General features: G+C 40.4%; 1 protein-coding gene, 1 long non-coding RNA gene and 1 pseudogene across 2 annotated transcripts; 1 reads left to right on the forward strand and 2 right to left on the reverse strand.

Moving 5' to 3' along the window:
• Positions 1-698: 698 nt before the first annotated feature.
• LOC125879594 (heat shock 70 kDa protein 1-like) lies at positions 699-4,054 on the reverse strand (annotated as a pseudogene).
• On the forward strand, positions 1,266-13,286 carry LOC125879649 (uncharacterized). The gene is made up of 2 exons (XR_007447956.1): positions 1,266-1,385; positions 13,246-13,286. It is a non-coding gene; the product is annotated as an uncharacterized LOC125879649 (long non-coding RNA).
• LOC125879596 (heat shock 70 kDa protein 1-like) lies at positions 12,747-16,676 on the reverse strand. The gene is made up of 2 exons (XM_049561556.1): positions 16,588-16,676; positions 12,747-14,704 (listed from the first exon to the last, which is right to left on the reverse strand). The coding sequence occupies exon 2, from the start codon at positions 14,679-14,681 to the stop codon at positions 12,762-12,764; it is 1,920 nt and encodes a 639-aa protein (XP_049417513.1). The 5' UTR covers positions 14,682-14,704; positions 16,588-16,676; the 3' UTR covers positions 12,747-12,761.

Consider the following 16,676-nt stretch of genomic DNA (forward strand, 5'->3'; position numbering starts at 1 on the left):
TGTAAAAACATGATGAAAAAACACAAAAAATAGATAGGACATCCAAATATTAAATGTTACATAATATTATATACAGCATATAGATTTTGGGTGGGGGGGTGGATGGATGCAGAGGATGCATTTAGAACAGCGGGGGGCTGCAGGCTGGAGTCGAACCCGGGCCGCTGCGGCAGCAGCCTTGTACATGGGGCGCCTGCTCTACCACTAAGCCACCGACGCCCCCCTTCTGGAGTATTTCAGCACTGTGTTTGTTCCCATCAACATAGGACCGAGGGTCTCCTCTGTGTTTCCAGCAGCAAGAACTTTAAAGCACATGGGAGTCATCTGAATGATTGCGATTATTGATGTCTGTCGTGCAGTAGAGACAGCCTGTCAGGATGTTAACCAACTTTTCAAATGTGTAACCAATGTACTTTCAACACAGACTTTATGATTGAGCTTTATTGATGACTGTCAGCTCATTTAGTGTATACATAGGAGGCAGTAAGTGGGACCTCCTATGCAGATTTTTTTCATATACCACTGCTTGAATGTAACTCTTGTCAGCTTCAAATCTTTCTGTTGAAACATGATTGTATTGTAAATCTTTCTACTTTGTACACCAGCTACTGAACACACACAACTTCCCAACTTTTAATTAATGATTCTTTGAAGTCATAAACCAGAAAAATAAAACCAGAATAACCAGAATAATGATATTTGTTTATATTTGTTTCATCTTTATTGCAATGTCCAGCAAGGCAGAGATGAAAGGTACACTAGGGTGGCACTTATAATACAAATGTTTATAATCTTAACAACTTTATTCACAAATACAGTCATTATAAAGAAAAATAATATAAGTCATACATTTACAGTTGTATTTAAACAGTCCCAGTGATAAGAGTCCACATGAGGGCCATTTTAGTCCACCTCCTCGATGGTGGGCCCCTGGGAGCTGGCTCGTGCCTGCTCTCTACAGCTGCTTGCAGGCATTCCTCCCTGGTACAACTTGCTGATGATGGAGCTACACACTTTCTCCAGCTCTTTCTGCTTGTCTTGGTACTCCTCTTTTCAGCCAACTGATTGTTCTCCAGCCAGGCGATGGTCTCCTCACACTTCTCAGTCACCTTCTTCTTGTCCTCCTCGCTAATTTTGTCCTTCAGGTTCTCGTCCTGCACACTGCTCTTCATGTTGAAGGCGTAGGACTCCAGGAGTTCTTGGCAGAGATTCTGTCCCTCTGAACGTCGTCCTCAGCTTTGTATTTGTCAGCATCCTGCACCATTCGCTCGATCTCCTCTTTGCTCAGTCGGCCCTTATCGTTGGTGATGGTGATTTTGTTCACTTTGCCGGTGCTTTTGTCCACTGCAGACACGTTCAAAATGCCATTGGCGTCCACGTCGAAGGTGACCTCGATCTGTGGGACCCCTCGTGGAGCAGGCGGGATTCCTGTCAGCTCAAACTTGCCCAGCAAGTTGTTGTCCTTGGTCATGGCTCTTTCCCCCTCATAGACCTGGATGAGGACCCCAGGCTGGTTGTCAGAGTAGGTGGTGAAGGTCTGGGTTTGTTTAGTGGGGATGGTGGTGTTGCGTTTAATCAGGGACGTCATGACTCCTCCAGCTGTCTCAATACCCAGGGACAGAGGCGCCACGTCCAGCAGCAGCAGGTCCTGGACGTTGCCCGAGGTATCACCTGTGAGAATGGCGGCCTGGACAGCAGCACCGTATGCCACTGCCTCGTCTGGGTTGATGCTCTTGTTCAGCTCCTTGCCGTTGAAGAAATCCTGCAGGAGTTTCTGAATTTTGGGGATTCTGGTGGAGCCTCCAACCAGGTGGTGTTGGTGGTTGTGTGTGTTGTCCTTTTTGGCGTCCCTCAGGGCTTTCTCCACTGGCTCTAATGTGTTCCTGAACAGGTCTGAGCACAGCTCCTCAAAGCGAGCCCTGGTGATGGAGGTGTAGAAGTCGATGCCCTCAAACAGAGAATCAATCTCAATGCTGGCCTGGGAGCTGGAGGACAGGGTTCTCTTGGCCCTCTCACAAGCTGTGCGCAGCCTCCTCAAGGCTCTCTTGTTCTGGCTGATGTCTTTCTTCTGTTTCCTCTTGAACTCCTCCACAAAGTGGCTGACCATTCGATTGTCAAAGTCTTCTCCACCCAGGTGAGTGTCTCCAGCCGTGGCTTTGACCTCAAAGATACCATCCTCAATGGTCAGGATAGACACGTCAAAGGTGCCTCCACCCAGGTCAAAGATCAGGACATTACGTTCTCCTGACTTGCTTTTGTCCAGGCCGTACGCGATGGCGGCTGCTGTCGGCTCATTGATGATCCTCATGACATTCAGTCCTGCGATGACGCCTGCATCTTTAGTCGCCTGGCGCTGGGAGTCGTTGAAGTATGCTGGGACTGTGATGACTGCGTTGGTTACCTTTTGGCCGAGGTAGGCCTCAGCAATCTCCTTCATCTTCACTAGAACCATGGAGGAAATCTCCTCAGGGTAGAAAGCTTTGTTCTCTCCTTTGTGTTCCACTTGAATTTTGGGCTTTCCTCCATCTCCCACCACCTTGAAGGGCCAGTGCTTCATGTCTGCCTGCACCACTGGATCATCTATCTTTCTTCCAATCAGTCTCTTGGCATCAAACACAGTGTTGCTGGGGTTCAAAGCAGCCTGGTTCTTGGCTGCGTCCCCGATGAGCCTTTCGGTGTCAGTGAACGCCACATAGCTGGGGGTGGTCCTGTTGCCCTGGTCGTTGGCGATGATTTCTACTTTTCCATGCTGGAAAACCCCCACACAGGAGTAGGTGGTGCCCAGGTCGATGCCGATCGCTACACCTGTAGCTGCAGACATCTTGGTTGTTTTGAGTTAATGTCCTAAAGATGCAGAGACAAAAATTAGACAGGAAAATTGAAAAAGTATGTACATACAGCAACCATTTTTACATTATGAATGAATCAATAAAAGCTTGTCCGTTCTAAATGATTGATTTACTATTTTACCCTTGGTGTGTTATTGTTACAATCAAGTCGGTTTTATATGAGGTCTATTACTGAAAATGATAACCGAAAAAAAAATTAATGGTTTCTGGGGATCAATGTCTCATTGCCAAACAACTGGGTTCTTATTTCAATGCCGAAACTTCAAGAAGTATATAATTTTGTGTAATAAGAAAAAACTTAAAATTTGTTTGGTGGGACTGTATATAAATTCGACTACCAATGGATCATAAATTTGACAGTTATTCAGATGTAAAAGAAAACATTTCGTGGTGGTATGTAAAAGATTCCAACATGTGTTCACACAATTTGCGCAAAATTTTAATGTGATATAGGTTCAGAGCAACAATTCTGATATTACACATCTGTTCTTTAAACCACGCCTACACATTAACTACAGTCTAGATTGGCATTTTCTGAGGGAGTTTGGTTTATTCAGTAAGAGAAAACTTATAACTGACTGAATTTAATCTAATGGCGCTTTTATAATACACACTCATTTTAATTTCTAAGACATTTTAGTTCAAAGCAACAAGTAGTATATATCTCTTAATAAATAGCTTCAAATTAAAGGCTAGAAAAAACTAGTCTATTGCACTGTAACGTTAAGCTACTCACATTATTTACTATCTAAACCTGACAGTTTTTCTAAAGGTGTTTGGTGAAACTTCCACTCAGTGTGAGTGAAGCCCCAGTAGCTGTATTTGAGCCAAGGACTGTTATTTCTATAATTCGCACATCATTTTAAGGACATTTTAGCTCAGAGCGACAAGTAATTTATCACATAAATCTCCACATAGCTTGATTTTAACTCCACAGCGCTGTACATTAAACATAAAGCCTAAAAAGACCGCTTTTCTGAAGGAAAGAAGTCCGTAAAGTCCGTAAAACAAATGCATTTAAATTCTAGCAGAAAACGAAGTAGCACTTACTGTGGTGAAAAGATGAGAATATAAAGAGAAGGGAAGGTGAAGAGGTTTCTGTGCTGTCCCGTGGATCCTCTCGTCAGTGCTCTGGATGTCTGAATGCCGGTAACTGAACCACTGTGACTTTATACATTGCTCACTGTTTTCTGGACACATCTCGAGCTTTCCACCATGCTGTCTACAGACTCCTTTGGTCCAATCACAGAGCTCAGCGCTCACGCTCGGCGTGATGACGTAGCCCTGGGGCTATTGGTCTCTGGTGCCTACTCGAAGTTTCCAGGAGGTCCTGGCAGGCGGAGGAAACATCCGGATCTGTATGTATCGTGCATATTGCTTTGTCATTTGTTGTTTCACAGGATATGATTAAAGACTGAGAAAAGGTGCTTTACAACTTCTTTTGAAGGAATAAGTCTCTTTATTTTCGAAAAAGGAAGTGCTTTGCAATAGGCTACCAAAGTGGATGTCTGGATGTCATTTTAGATTAGAGCTCTCTTAATAATTATTGAATACTTAAAAATCAAGGATAACATATGGATCCAGTTAGTGTTATCAAGTTTTTACTAAAATGTGACTTCACTGTTGATAAAATCCCCATCAAGATTACTAATTCTCAAAAGCACTGACAGCTTTATAGTTACAAACATAACATCTTGCCCCATATGGTGCTTCATATGGAACAAAGACATCCAATATAAAAACAGGTGTACAACTTCTATTACACATGGTCCAATAATGAAATAATGACAGCTGGCCAACTGTGCAATAAAAATGGTCAGGCTACTTACTGACACACAAAGAATTTCTGGATAAATTCAAAATAACCTAGCTGTAAAATCAAAGAAGTATGCCTATTGTTTTTTGATCCTATACTAGGAAGTGTCCTTATGCTTCTACGAAACTCTGGTGCTGTAGAGCTACTTGTGTATTTAGAAGTTTGTGTGGAATATATATTGACTAGTTGAACTACTGGGCCTATATTACAAGAGAAGTGCTCTAACACAAACATTATGGGAACACAGTCAGTTATATTACTCTCACAGCATGGAAAATTAGTGACAAATATTGTATAAATAACAGGCTTCAGAAAGTATCTTTCAAGATACATAGAATAGAACAGATTCAAGCTAAATACTGATTGTAAGTTTGATTTCTGTAAATTGGAGAGAGAGAGAGAGAGAGAGAGAGAGAGAGAGAGAGAGAGAGAGTATTTGTGCACCAGAATGGACTGATGTTGCCAACTTTTTGAAAAAGAAACTGCGGATAAATGTTGAACTGAAAATGTTTGATGTAATTCTATATTTTAGTCAAGATGAGATAATAATAATAGATAATGAAAATATTTACACAACTATTTATTATTCTTGGGAAATTCCATATTCGTAACTTTCCTACACTTTATTAGTGAAATTAGCACCATGTTGTCTAATGTTAAGAACAAAAAAAGCTTTGAAGACCTTTTAAATGTAATAATAAATGTATCATTTTATTATTATTATTACCATTATTATTATCAGTCTTCTTATGATGTGTTTTATTTTTTGTTGTCCTGCATGTGTTCGTATTTCTCTAAGTGAATTTATGCACAATGAACGTGATAAAAAGATGTATACTGACATTTATGTGGGCAAACAGAGACCAAAAAGACTTCAGTATTCAACCAAGAATTCAACCAAGATTCATTGTTGAGTCCAAGTGAACATTTGTGCCCAATTTAAAGAAATTCTCTTGAGACGTTCTTGAGATACTTTGTTCACGAGGATGGGACGGACAACCTGAAAACATAATGCTTCTAGCCACGGCTATTGCCAGCGCCGAGGCATAAAAATCTCAGTTATTGAATTAAAATTATTGATGCGTTGATCTGTTCATCGCCTTAATGTTGCAGAAAGGTGGAGCTTGTTTCAGTAACTACTGGATAGTTTTGAAATAGATAATAATATGTTTGTTGATTACATTTTTCATAACCAGAATCCTGAGATGAGGTGGAGCAGAGAGTTTTTTAGAGTAGTCAAATAGTGATGTGAATCTACAGATGCAGGATCCTATATCTGCCAGGAGGGGGCACTATAGGCCTATACAGAATTTAACAGCCCCTAAACCCTAGACTGTATGTCATATAGTTTATGCACTGTACCCAGAGCTGTCAGCATTTGTCACACAGTCTGAATTATTTTAAAAACTAGTGTTGGAAAATCTGTTTCTTAATTTAATTAAAAAACTTTCTGCAATTTTTTTTTAATGTGCCTTTATGCTGTCAGTATACTTTCTATCAAACTCCCCAACTGCAGCTGCCAAGTTCTCGTTAGTCCCCACGATATGGGTACAATGCTTTATCTCATATACTGATTATGTTGCAACTCAGATATCACATTGTTTCCTTAGCAAAATGCATTACTGTTACTGACAGGATTTTTTAAAAATCAGTATTTAACAATGTGTCATTGTCCTGTTGTGCCTATATCCCCCTGTGTTTCTGGTTGATCCTGTTTGTTCTCTCTGCCTGTGTGTGTCTTGGCCCTCAATCAGCACACCTTCAACCCACCCACTCATCAAACTCCTGCAGTAGCCTGACTCATGAACAGGTATGTGTATAGGCTACATGAAAGGAATTTGACTACAGTTTCTCTCATTGTACTTAGACAAGATAAACTTAACAGCTAAGGTAAAGAATAGACAGTATTTATCGGCTACATAGCATGCGGGAAAAATAGCCTGGGTCTATACATCAATATTATATAAAAATGTTACATGTATCACAAGGCACCAATGACCCACAATGAAAATACAATACAATAAATAAAAACGTGATGGAACGTAAGTAGATTTTCTTTTGTACTGCACAGACATGAGGTACAAACTTACCTGAGTGTTTCTTAATAGTGCCTCCTACTTCTACTCCATGACATATCAGCGGGAAATATTGTACCTGACTACATTTATCTGACAGCAAATATGTTACAAAGAAGATGAATGCTCTTTCTTTGATTAAATGCTGAAAAACTAGAACATTTGTTTATCCAGTGTGCACATGTGACACTGTTTTGGGCTGATTTTCAGTTGGATCTTTAACCTTTTTTTTGGAAAGGAAACTGTACTTACAGGACATGATTTGTCATTAATATTTAACTATGTGTCATGGTCCTATTGTGCCTGCACCTCAGTCCTTGCATCTCTGCTGTTTTGCCCTCCCTGTGTTTCTGGTTGGTCCTGTTCTCACTTTCTTACTGTTTTTGCTCATTGAAATGACTTCCCGAGGCACTAAATGGAACTGGGCCATCGTTGATGTTATCACAGGGGTTGTTGCCGGATCCACTACGACCACATGGGCCATATAAACATAAACAAGTCAATGGAGATAGATAAGACAGAGATCTGATAAGTGTCATTCAGGCTTACATAAGATCATACTGTAAACACTATTGTCCAAGAAGTAAACATTTGTTGAGTAGAAAAGCTACCATTGCTTTTGCCCTGTAGGTCAATTCTGTTGTTTGTTTTGTCAGCTGACAATTACATAGTTGCTGTGGCAGGTTGACAGATTACACTCCATAGAAACTGCTGTACCTGCCCTCACTGTTACATGTTAGGTGGTGCACTGAGATGGAGCGGACCAATGTATTTGTCTGTGTGCGGCCCCTCAACCAGCACACCTGCAACTTAACCACTCATTAAGCTCCTGCATTATATAATGGACAGGTATGTACACGTAAAGGAATTTGACTCCAGAGCCCAACAAAACGTAGTCAAACGTTAAACAGACTCTGTGGTGCCTTGGACACCCTGCTGTGTTACGCAAGCGCACTGCGTAAGGCTGCGTCTAATTCTGGCCTATTCAGTTTTAAGGAGCTTTATTTGCATGGAAAACACACGTTTGCTTTTCCAGAGCAAATGTGAAACAAAAACCCTTATGTAGCTACACTGAGTAAAGATCGAGGCCTAGTAGAGTGTACTTTATGTACAGTCGCTGCTGACTGGGTAACACCTCTGACACACCCATATAACAAGAGAAAACATACAGTACCTCAAAGGCCAGTGTACACTGTGTCACCACATCTCAGGGAAACATGTCGTTCTCCCTGGAAACTATAGCAAACCTGTTTTTTTTGCATTGCTCTTAGTACTTACACAACATAGACATAAGGTAAAGAATAGACAGGATGATGTGAAAAAAAAAAAGCTGTTTATATAAATCTGATATAGATATGTTATATACCCTATATAACATAACGAAGCACCAATGGCCAACAATTAAAACTGAATAAAAATAAATGTAAAAAATGGAATGGAATGTCAGTGCATTTACTCAAGTACTGCACTTAAGTACAGATTTCAGGGTACTTACTTTACTTGAGTATTTTCTTTCCTTGGCACTGTCTACTTGTACTCCACTACACCTCAGAGGAAAATACTACAGCTTTTTACCTGACTACACTGTAGACAGTCAGAAGATTAATGTTCCCTCTGTAACAGTGGAAACACTAGAAAATTTGTTTATCCATTATGCAAATGTAAAAATGTTTAAGGCTGATTTTCAAACATTTTTGGAGAGAAAACTGTACTGAAAGGACACAATTTATTATTAATATTCAACAGTGTGTCATGGTTCTGTTGTGCCTCCCATTCCTAGTGTTTCTGTTGTTCTGCTCTCCCTGTGTTTCTGGTTGGTCCTGTTTGTTCTCCCTGTCTGTCTGAGTATGTGTCTCTGGGCCTGAGACCTTTTTTACGGCAGACATTTTGTAATGTCATAGTAGGAAAAGTAAAGTTAATATATTAAGCACACCTGCATTCCATTTAAGGGAGACCCTGGTGTTGTGCATGCTGGCTCATTGGAATAACATAGACACTTAATAGAACTTATTTATTTATATTTGGAAGAACTGTACAGCACTTTGGTCAACCAAGGTTGTTTTAAATGTGCTATATTAAATAAATTTGATTTGACTTGAGTCATTGTTCGTGTTAACAGTTTCACCTGAGCTCTTCCTACAATGACAAGTCAAAATGTCTGCTGGGAAAAATGTCTATTTCACTCCTGCTGCCCCTCAACTAGCACATGTACAACCCATAAGTTCCTGCATGATATAATAGCCAAGTATGTACACGTCAACACTCTACATGTGAAAGGACTTCAGGGCTACACTCAGCTCTGCCAAAATGTAACAAAACATGTATTTAAACAGAAACTGTGGTGATTTTAACACCCTACTGTCTTATGCACTGTCATTTAAAATGGCGGGTTTTCATTTGTTTTTATTTTGAGAGGTTTTCTTGACATGGGAAACTTATGTTTACATTTCTAAACCAAGTGTTAAATAAAAAAAAGTATGTACAGTAAGAAAAAAAACTAGGCGTACTATATATAGCCCATTTCACACTGTTCACGCCGTTTTGAGGAAACATGTCATTCACCCTGGAAACCATAGCAAAAGGCTGCGCAATGTTTTCAAAATGAACAGGTTTTTTTTTTGTTTTTTGTTTTTTTTGTTTGCATCTCATTGTACTTACAAAATAGACATTACAGCTAAGGTAGAGAATAGACATGACTATTATGTGTATGCTACACATTTGTGAAAAAAATAGGTATTTATATAAATACTATATACAGTAGACATATTATACAAGTTCTTCAGTTAAGTGCAAATTTTAGGTACTTACTTTACTTTAGTGTTTTCTGTCCATGGCACTTTCTACTTCTATTCCACTAAATCTCAGAGGGAAATATTATACTTTTTACCTGGCTACAGTTGTACGACAACTTCACTTACATTACAAATTAATATTTTTGTGCATAAAACACAGAGGAGTCTTTAAAACAATTAACTGGACACTGCTTTGATTGGTAAATTGATTATTTTTATGTAAAAACATTTCATGGTTTGAGCTTCACTAATGTGAAGATTTGCTGGTTTTTCTTTGTAATAATTGTAATAATTGTAATGTATTAATAATAATGTTGAGGTTTGGACTGTTGGTTGGACAGAATAAACATTGTAACATTGGGGATGTCGGTAGCGTAGTGGATAGTGCTGGCGCCCCACGTACAGAGGCATCGCCTCGCTGCAGCGGCTGTGGGTTCAAATCTGGCTCACGGCCCTTTGCTGCATGTTAGTCCCCACTCTCTCTCTCTGTCTCTGTCCTGTCAATAAAGGCAAAAAGCCCATAAAAATAATCTTTAAAAAAACAACAACATTGTAACATTGTAAATGTGTCAGTTTGGGCTCTGAGTTATTTTTATGGCAATTCTCACTATTTTTACTTAAAAAAAAAAAAAACGAAGTTCAAAATGAGCTCCACTTGAACCAACTACAACTCAGGCCCCGCTGGTATAATGCTGCTTCAGTCAATGTGTTATTGTGTGACTTTGGTGAATCTAAATGAACCCTTTTAAATGCCAAAGTCACACAATAACACAAACAAACTAATTGATTGAGGCAGAGGTAAACCAGCAGCTCTTGTGTTCAGCAATGTTAAATCACTGATTTTATTCGACGGAGACTGGCTTTAAAGAGAGTGATATACCGGCTTCATTTTCTGTGTGGAAATCACTGTCTGACATTAAGGTAAAGAGGTGAAATCATCCTAAACATAGTGTAACTCATACTATTTTTTATTCATTAATTTTCCATAACTTCTTATCCTGTTGGGGGTTGCAGGGGGGGCTGGAGCCTATCCCAGCTGACATTGGGCAAGAGGTGGGGTTACAACTTGGACAGGTCCCCAAACTACCACAGGGCTGACACATAGAGACCTACAACCGCTCACATTCACAGCTACGGACAATTTAGAGTCACCAGTTAAACTGCATGTCTTTGGACTGTGGGAGGACGCTGGAGTACCCAGAGAAAACCCACGGTGACATGAGGAGAACATGCAAACTATGCACAGAAGGGCTCCCCCACCCTGGGAGGTGGCAAGGGGCAACCCTCTTGCTGTGAGGCTACAATGCTAACCACTGCACCATCGTGCCACCACTATTTTTTTTTTTTTTTTTTTAAGTTGGACTTTTTTGGGTAGATAAAACACATTTTGTTGCCGGCCCCCGTCCACAGTAGTACATTGCTTAGCTTAATGATGGACTCCGATCTGCTTCTCCAACCTGGAGGCGTGCCGACTGACATGTAATATACTGAAGTACCCCAAACAATACCACTTCACAATCTGGAGACACAATCTGTGCATCATAGCAGCCCAAAAAATGTTCCATAAATGTGATTTTAGAGGAGATACTTTCAGGTGTAAAAGCCACTGAGGGACTTGCCTATGAATTTGATCAAGTTTTAGCCAATCTAATTGCAGAATATTTACCCACTGTTTATAATGAGGCTACCTGTAAGGAAGAATTATCCCCATCAATTAGGCAAAGACCTCTCACTCTAACTCCCAAATCAAAGAAAGATCCCTTACTCATTGATAACTGAGACCAATTACACTAATTAATAATGATTATAAAATGACTGCCTCCATATCAGAAAAGCAACTCAAGACTGGCCTAAATGAAGTAATTGAAAAACCTCAATGTGGATTCATATGTGGCTGTCAAATTTCATTGTACTTACACAAAATGTATAGGCGTCACATGTGAAAAAATAGATGCTTATATAAATATTATATATAAATATGTTATATCTGTAAAAAGCACAAATGACCAACAATACCATTAGAATAGAAATAAAAATAAATAAAGTGGTGGAATGTTAGTGCATTTCCTCAAGTTAGCTACTTCCCTTGAGTAAAGTTTTGAGGTTCTTGTGCTTCACTTGACTTTTTTCTTTCCATGGTACTTTCTTCTTCTACTCCATCACATATCAGAGTGAAATATTATGCTGTTCACCTGATTACATTTATCCGGAACATGACAACATCTGTTTATCCAGTGTGCATATGTGACAATGTTTGAGGCGGATTCTTTACTTGGATCTTAAAACATTTTTTGGAAAGGAAACTGTACTTACTAGACATGATTTGGTATTATTATTTAACAATGTGTTATGGTCCTGTTGGGCCTGTACCTCAGTCCTTGTGTTTCTGCTGTTTTGCCCCCCCTGTGTTTCTGGTTGGTCCTGTTTGTTCGCTCTGTCTGTCTGTGTTTGTCTGGGCGTGGCACTCTATTCTATCCTGTGGCCCCTCAAGCAGCACACCTCCAACCCACCCACTTATCAAACTCCTGAATTATATAATGGCCACGTATGTGAACACGTGAAAGGAATTTGACCCCAGTTTTTTGCATTGCTCTCACTGTACTTTAACAAAATAGACATAACAGCTAAGGTAAATAACAGACAGTATTATGTATTAGCCACACAGTATGTGAAAAAATAGGTGAATATAGAATATATATGCAACAGGGACATAATTTTTGCCCCACAGATTATCTGTCTCGTGTAGACTAAAATTGTGCGGATGTGTAGTTTAGACAAAGACAAAACAGACCTGCTCTAAAAAAATTTCAGGAGGCAGTAATTGCGCCTTTCTAGACAGTTTTCCCCCTATTAGTACCCATGCATGGCTGTAAGTCGTCTGCTTTAACTCGATCTATTTAAACATCTTTGTACCGCAACTCTTCTTACTTTATATGAAACCACTGCACAACAACTTCCCAACTTCTAAATGAATGATTGACTTAAGCTACAGACCAGAACAGTAAAACCAAAACAACAAAAAAATAAATGTATGTGTTATCTTTATTGCAATTTCCAGCAAGGAAGTGATGAAAAGTACATGAGGATGGCACTTATGACCCAAAAGTTTAGAATCTTAAAAACTTTTATCACATATGCAATGATGATAAAAACATATGGGTATGAGGTATTTAGTTTTAGTTGTATTTCAGACAGTCCCAGTGATAACACAGACCATATGAGGGCCATTTTAGTCCACCTCCTCGATGGTGGGCCCCTGGGAGCTGGCTTGTGCCTGCTCTCCAAAGCTGCTTGCAGGCATTCCTCCCTGGTACAACTTGCTGATGATGGAGCTACACACTTTCTCCAGCTCTTTCTGCTTGTCTTGGTACTCCTCTTTTTCAGCCAACTGATTGTTCTCCAGCCAGGCGATGGTCTCCTCACACTTCTCAGTCACCTTCTTCTTGTCCTCCTCGCTAATTTTGTCCTTCAGGTTCTCGTCCTGCACACTGCTCTTCATGTTGAAGGCGTAGGACTCCAGGGAGTTCTTGGCAGAGATTCTGTCCCTCTGAACGTCGTCCTCAGCTTTGTACTTGTCAGCCTCCTGCACCATTCGCTCAATCTCCTCTTTGCTCAGTCGACCCTTATCGTTGGTGATGGTGATTTTGTTCTCTTTACCGGTGCTTTTGTCCACTGCAGACACGTTCAAAATGCCATTGGCGTCCACGTCGAAGGTGACCTCGATCTGTGGGACCCCACGTGGAGCAGGCGGGATTCCTGTCAGCTCAAACTTGCCCAGCAAGTTGTTGTCCTTGGTCATGGCTCTTTCCCCCTCATAGACCTGGATGAGGACCCCAGGCTGGTTGTCAGAGTAGGTGGTGAAGATCTGGGTTTGTTTTGTGGGGATGGTGGTGTTGCGTTTAATCAGGGACGTCATGACTCCTCCAGCTGTCTCAATACCCAGGGACAGAGGTGCCACGTCCAGCAGCAGCAGGTCCTGGACGTTGTCCGAGGTATCACCTGTGAGAATGGCGGCCTGGACAGCAGCACCGTATGCCACTGCCTCGTCTGGGTTGATGCTCTTGTTCAGCTCCTTGCCGTTGAAGAAATCCTGCAGGAGTTTCTGAATTTTGGGGATTCTGGTGGAGCCTCCAACCAGGACCACATCGTGGATCTGTGCCTTTTCCTTTTTGGCGTCCCTCAGGGCTTTCTCCACCGGCTCTAATGTTTTCCTAAACAGGTCTGAGCACAGCTCCTCAAAGCGAGCCTTGGTGATGGAGGTGTAGAAGTCGATGCCCTCAAACAGAGAATCAATCTCAATGCTGGCCTGGGAGCTGGAGGACAGGGTTCTCTTGGCCCTCTCACAAGCTGTGCGCAGCCTCCTCAAGGCTCTCTTGTTCTGGCTGATGTCTTTCTTCTGTTTCCTCTTGAACTCCTCCATAAAGTGGCTGACCATGCGACTGTCAAAGTCTTCTCCACCCAGGTGAGTGTCTCCAGCCGTGGCTTTGACCTCAAAGATACCATCTTCAATTATCAGTAGGGACACATCAAAGGTGCCTCCACCCAGGTCAAAGATCAGGACATTACGTTCTCCTGATTTGCTTTTGTCCAGGCCATATGCGATGGCGGCTGCTGTCGGCTCATTGATGATCCTCATGACATGCAGTCCTGCGATAACGCCTGCATCTTTAGTTGCCTGTCGCTGGGAGTCGTTGAAGTATGCTGGGACTGTGATGACTGCGTTGGTTACCTTTTGGCCGAGATAGGACTCAGCAATCTCCTTCATCTTCACCAGAACCATGGAGGAAATCTCCTCAGGGTAGAAAGCTTTGTTCTCTCCTTTGTGTTCCACTTGAATTTTGGGCCTCCCTCCATCTCCCACCACCTTGAAGGGCCAGTGCTTCATGTCCGCCTGCACCACTGAATCATCTATCTTTCTTCCAATCAGTCTCTTGGCATCAAACACAGTGTTGCTGGGGTTCAAAGCAGCCTGGTTCTTGGCTGCATCCCCAATGAGCCTTTCGGTGTCAGTGAACGCCACATAGCTGGGGGTGGTCCTGTTGCCCTGGTCGTTGGCGATGATTTCTACTTTTCCATGCTGGAAAACCCCCACACAGGAGTAGGTGGTGCCCAGGTCAATGCCGATCGCTACGCCTTTAGCTGCAGACATCTTGGTTGTTTTGAGTTAATGTCCTAAAGATGCAGAGACAAAAATTAAACAGGAAAATTGAAAAAGTACGTACATACAGCAACCATTTTTACATAATGAATTAATCCACAGAATCTTGCCCATCCTTAGTCGATTCACCTTTTTTTTTTTCTTTTTACTTTTTTTTGTTATAAGTCAGTTTAACCTTTGTGAATTGCTGGGGACATTTTTGGCTTTCTCATTTTCCATTTTTGATCATTTTGGCTGTGTTAATGCATGTGGAATACATTTTGACAAGGGTATGAGGGTTTTTTTAAACTTTGGAAGTTCAACCTCAGCTATCTGTCAGAAAATATGTGGACTAAACAAAGACACTCAGATCCTTAAGGACAAAAATGCCCCCATTGAAACCCACTGAAGCCCCAACATTTGATACCACGGCCATTACAGAATAAAGTCATGCAATATTTATATCAGGCTTAATCTGGAGCCTTGGTTTCAAAACTGCAGCTTTAACTTTGTTCCACCAGACTGAGCCATTTTCTGATGTTTGCCCTATGGGGCAAGTATATGCTATTTTGCTAGTTTCCACTAGGGGCATTGCTGCTGTATTACAGAGCTCTGCAGGCTGACGTATGTTACTAAAATAATGGGTGTGTGTTCATATGGATCTTGAAGACTGGTGTGTGTGTGTGTGTGTGTGTGTGTGTGTGTGTGTGTGTGTGTGTGTGTGTTGTTGTAGGGGTGTAGGTTACTTGTGTGCCTAAATGCAAGTGTATGTGATTGCATGACCTTATGAGTAGAGCGCAAGCGGTTCTCATGACATTTTTTTATTTGTTCTGAAAGTGATTTCGTATTGTGCTTTATTTCTAAAACAAAAAAAGGTAATAGGGTTGTGGAAAGTTTGAGCAGTAATAATTAGAGAACCTTTGAAGGGTAATAATTATTAGAGGGTTATAAACGTTTAAGGGTAATCAGAGTATTAGAAAAAGCAATAACATTTTATTCTATTTCATATATCAATCTAATATTGCAATATTAGATATTTTACTGTTTTTTTTTAATATTACAAAAAAAACAAAACCAGTTGTTGCTAATGATTGCCATTTCCCCAACTGCTGAAAAATAAGAATATAGTATAAAGTATAGTATACAGAAAATAATTTTAAAATCTGTGTGTTTGTTGTTGTTTTTTTCCTAAAAAAACAGTGGCACTATGTTAACAAACTTCCAGGTTAAAAGTCTGAAAATAACTAAACTACATAATAACAATTACATGACATGATAGGAATTTTGTTAGAGTACGGCACAAGGGTTACTAAAATATATGTCTGATGACTATTACTGAAATGATATCCTCCAAAAATGGAATTGTCATTCGTGTCATCATTGTCAAACAGCATGGTAATTATTATTTTAATGCCAAAACTTTAAGACATTATCTTTCCATCAAACACTGGGTATTGCTGTTAAAAAGATTAAAATGTGTGTTCACACAATAGACCTACGTACTTTTGAGTTTGATATTGGGTCAAAGCAACCAGTAATTTACTACGTGGCTGTTCTTTACAACACTATATATTACTCACAGTGTAAGTGACATTTTTTCTAAGGGAGTGGAGTCAAATTTTAATTTCATTCAGTGGGCTATGAGAACCCCTCAAACCAATGACTGGTATTTTATCAATTTGCATTTTTCATTTTTAGGACATGAAGTTATGAAGTTCAAAGAAACAAATATTTTTTAGACATAGCTGCTCTTTAAAATAAATATCTGAATTTAAAGCCTAGAGGAAAACTTTACCACAGTAACTTATTTTAATCGCAGCCTAAAAATGACAGTTTCTTTAGGGACGTCTGGTGAAACATTCATAAAATTAATGACTTAGAGTTATATTTTAGAAGACAACAGAAGCAGCATACTTACTGTGCTTTAAAGATGAGAACAAAGAGAGCAGATAAACAGGTTTCTTCTCTGTAGTGCTGTGTGGCTCCTCCTGAAGATGTCAGTGATCT

Source organism: Epinephelus fuscoguttatus, linkage group LG19, assembly GCF_011397635.1.
Source record: "Epinephelus fuscoguttatus linkage group LG19, E.fuscoguttatus.final_Chr_v1".
NCBI lineage: Eukaryota > Metazoa > Chordata > Actinopteri > Perciformes > Serranidae > Epinephelus > Epinephelus fuscoguttatus.

Coding starts and splice junctions, on each gene's coding strand:
- LOC125879596 (XM_049561556.1), bottom strand. CDS start 14,681: ATGTCTGCAGCTAAAGGCGTAGCGATCGGCATTGACCTGGGCACCACC.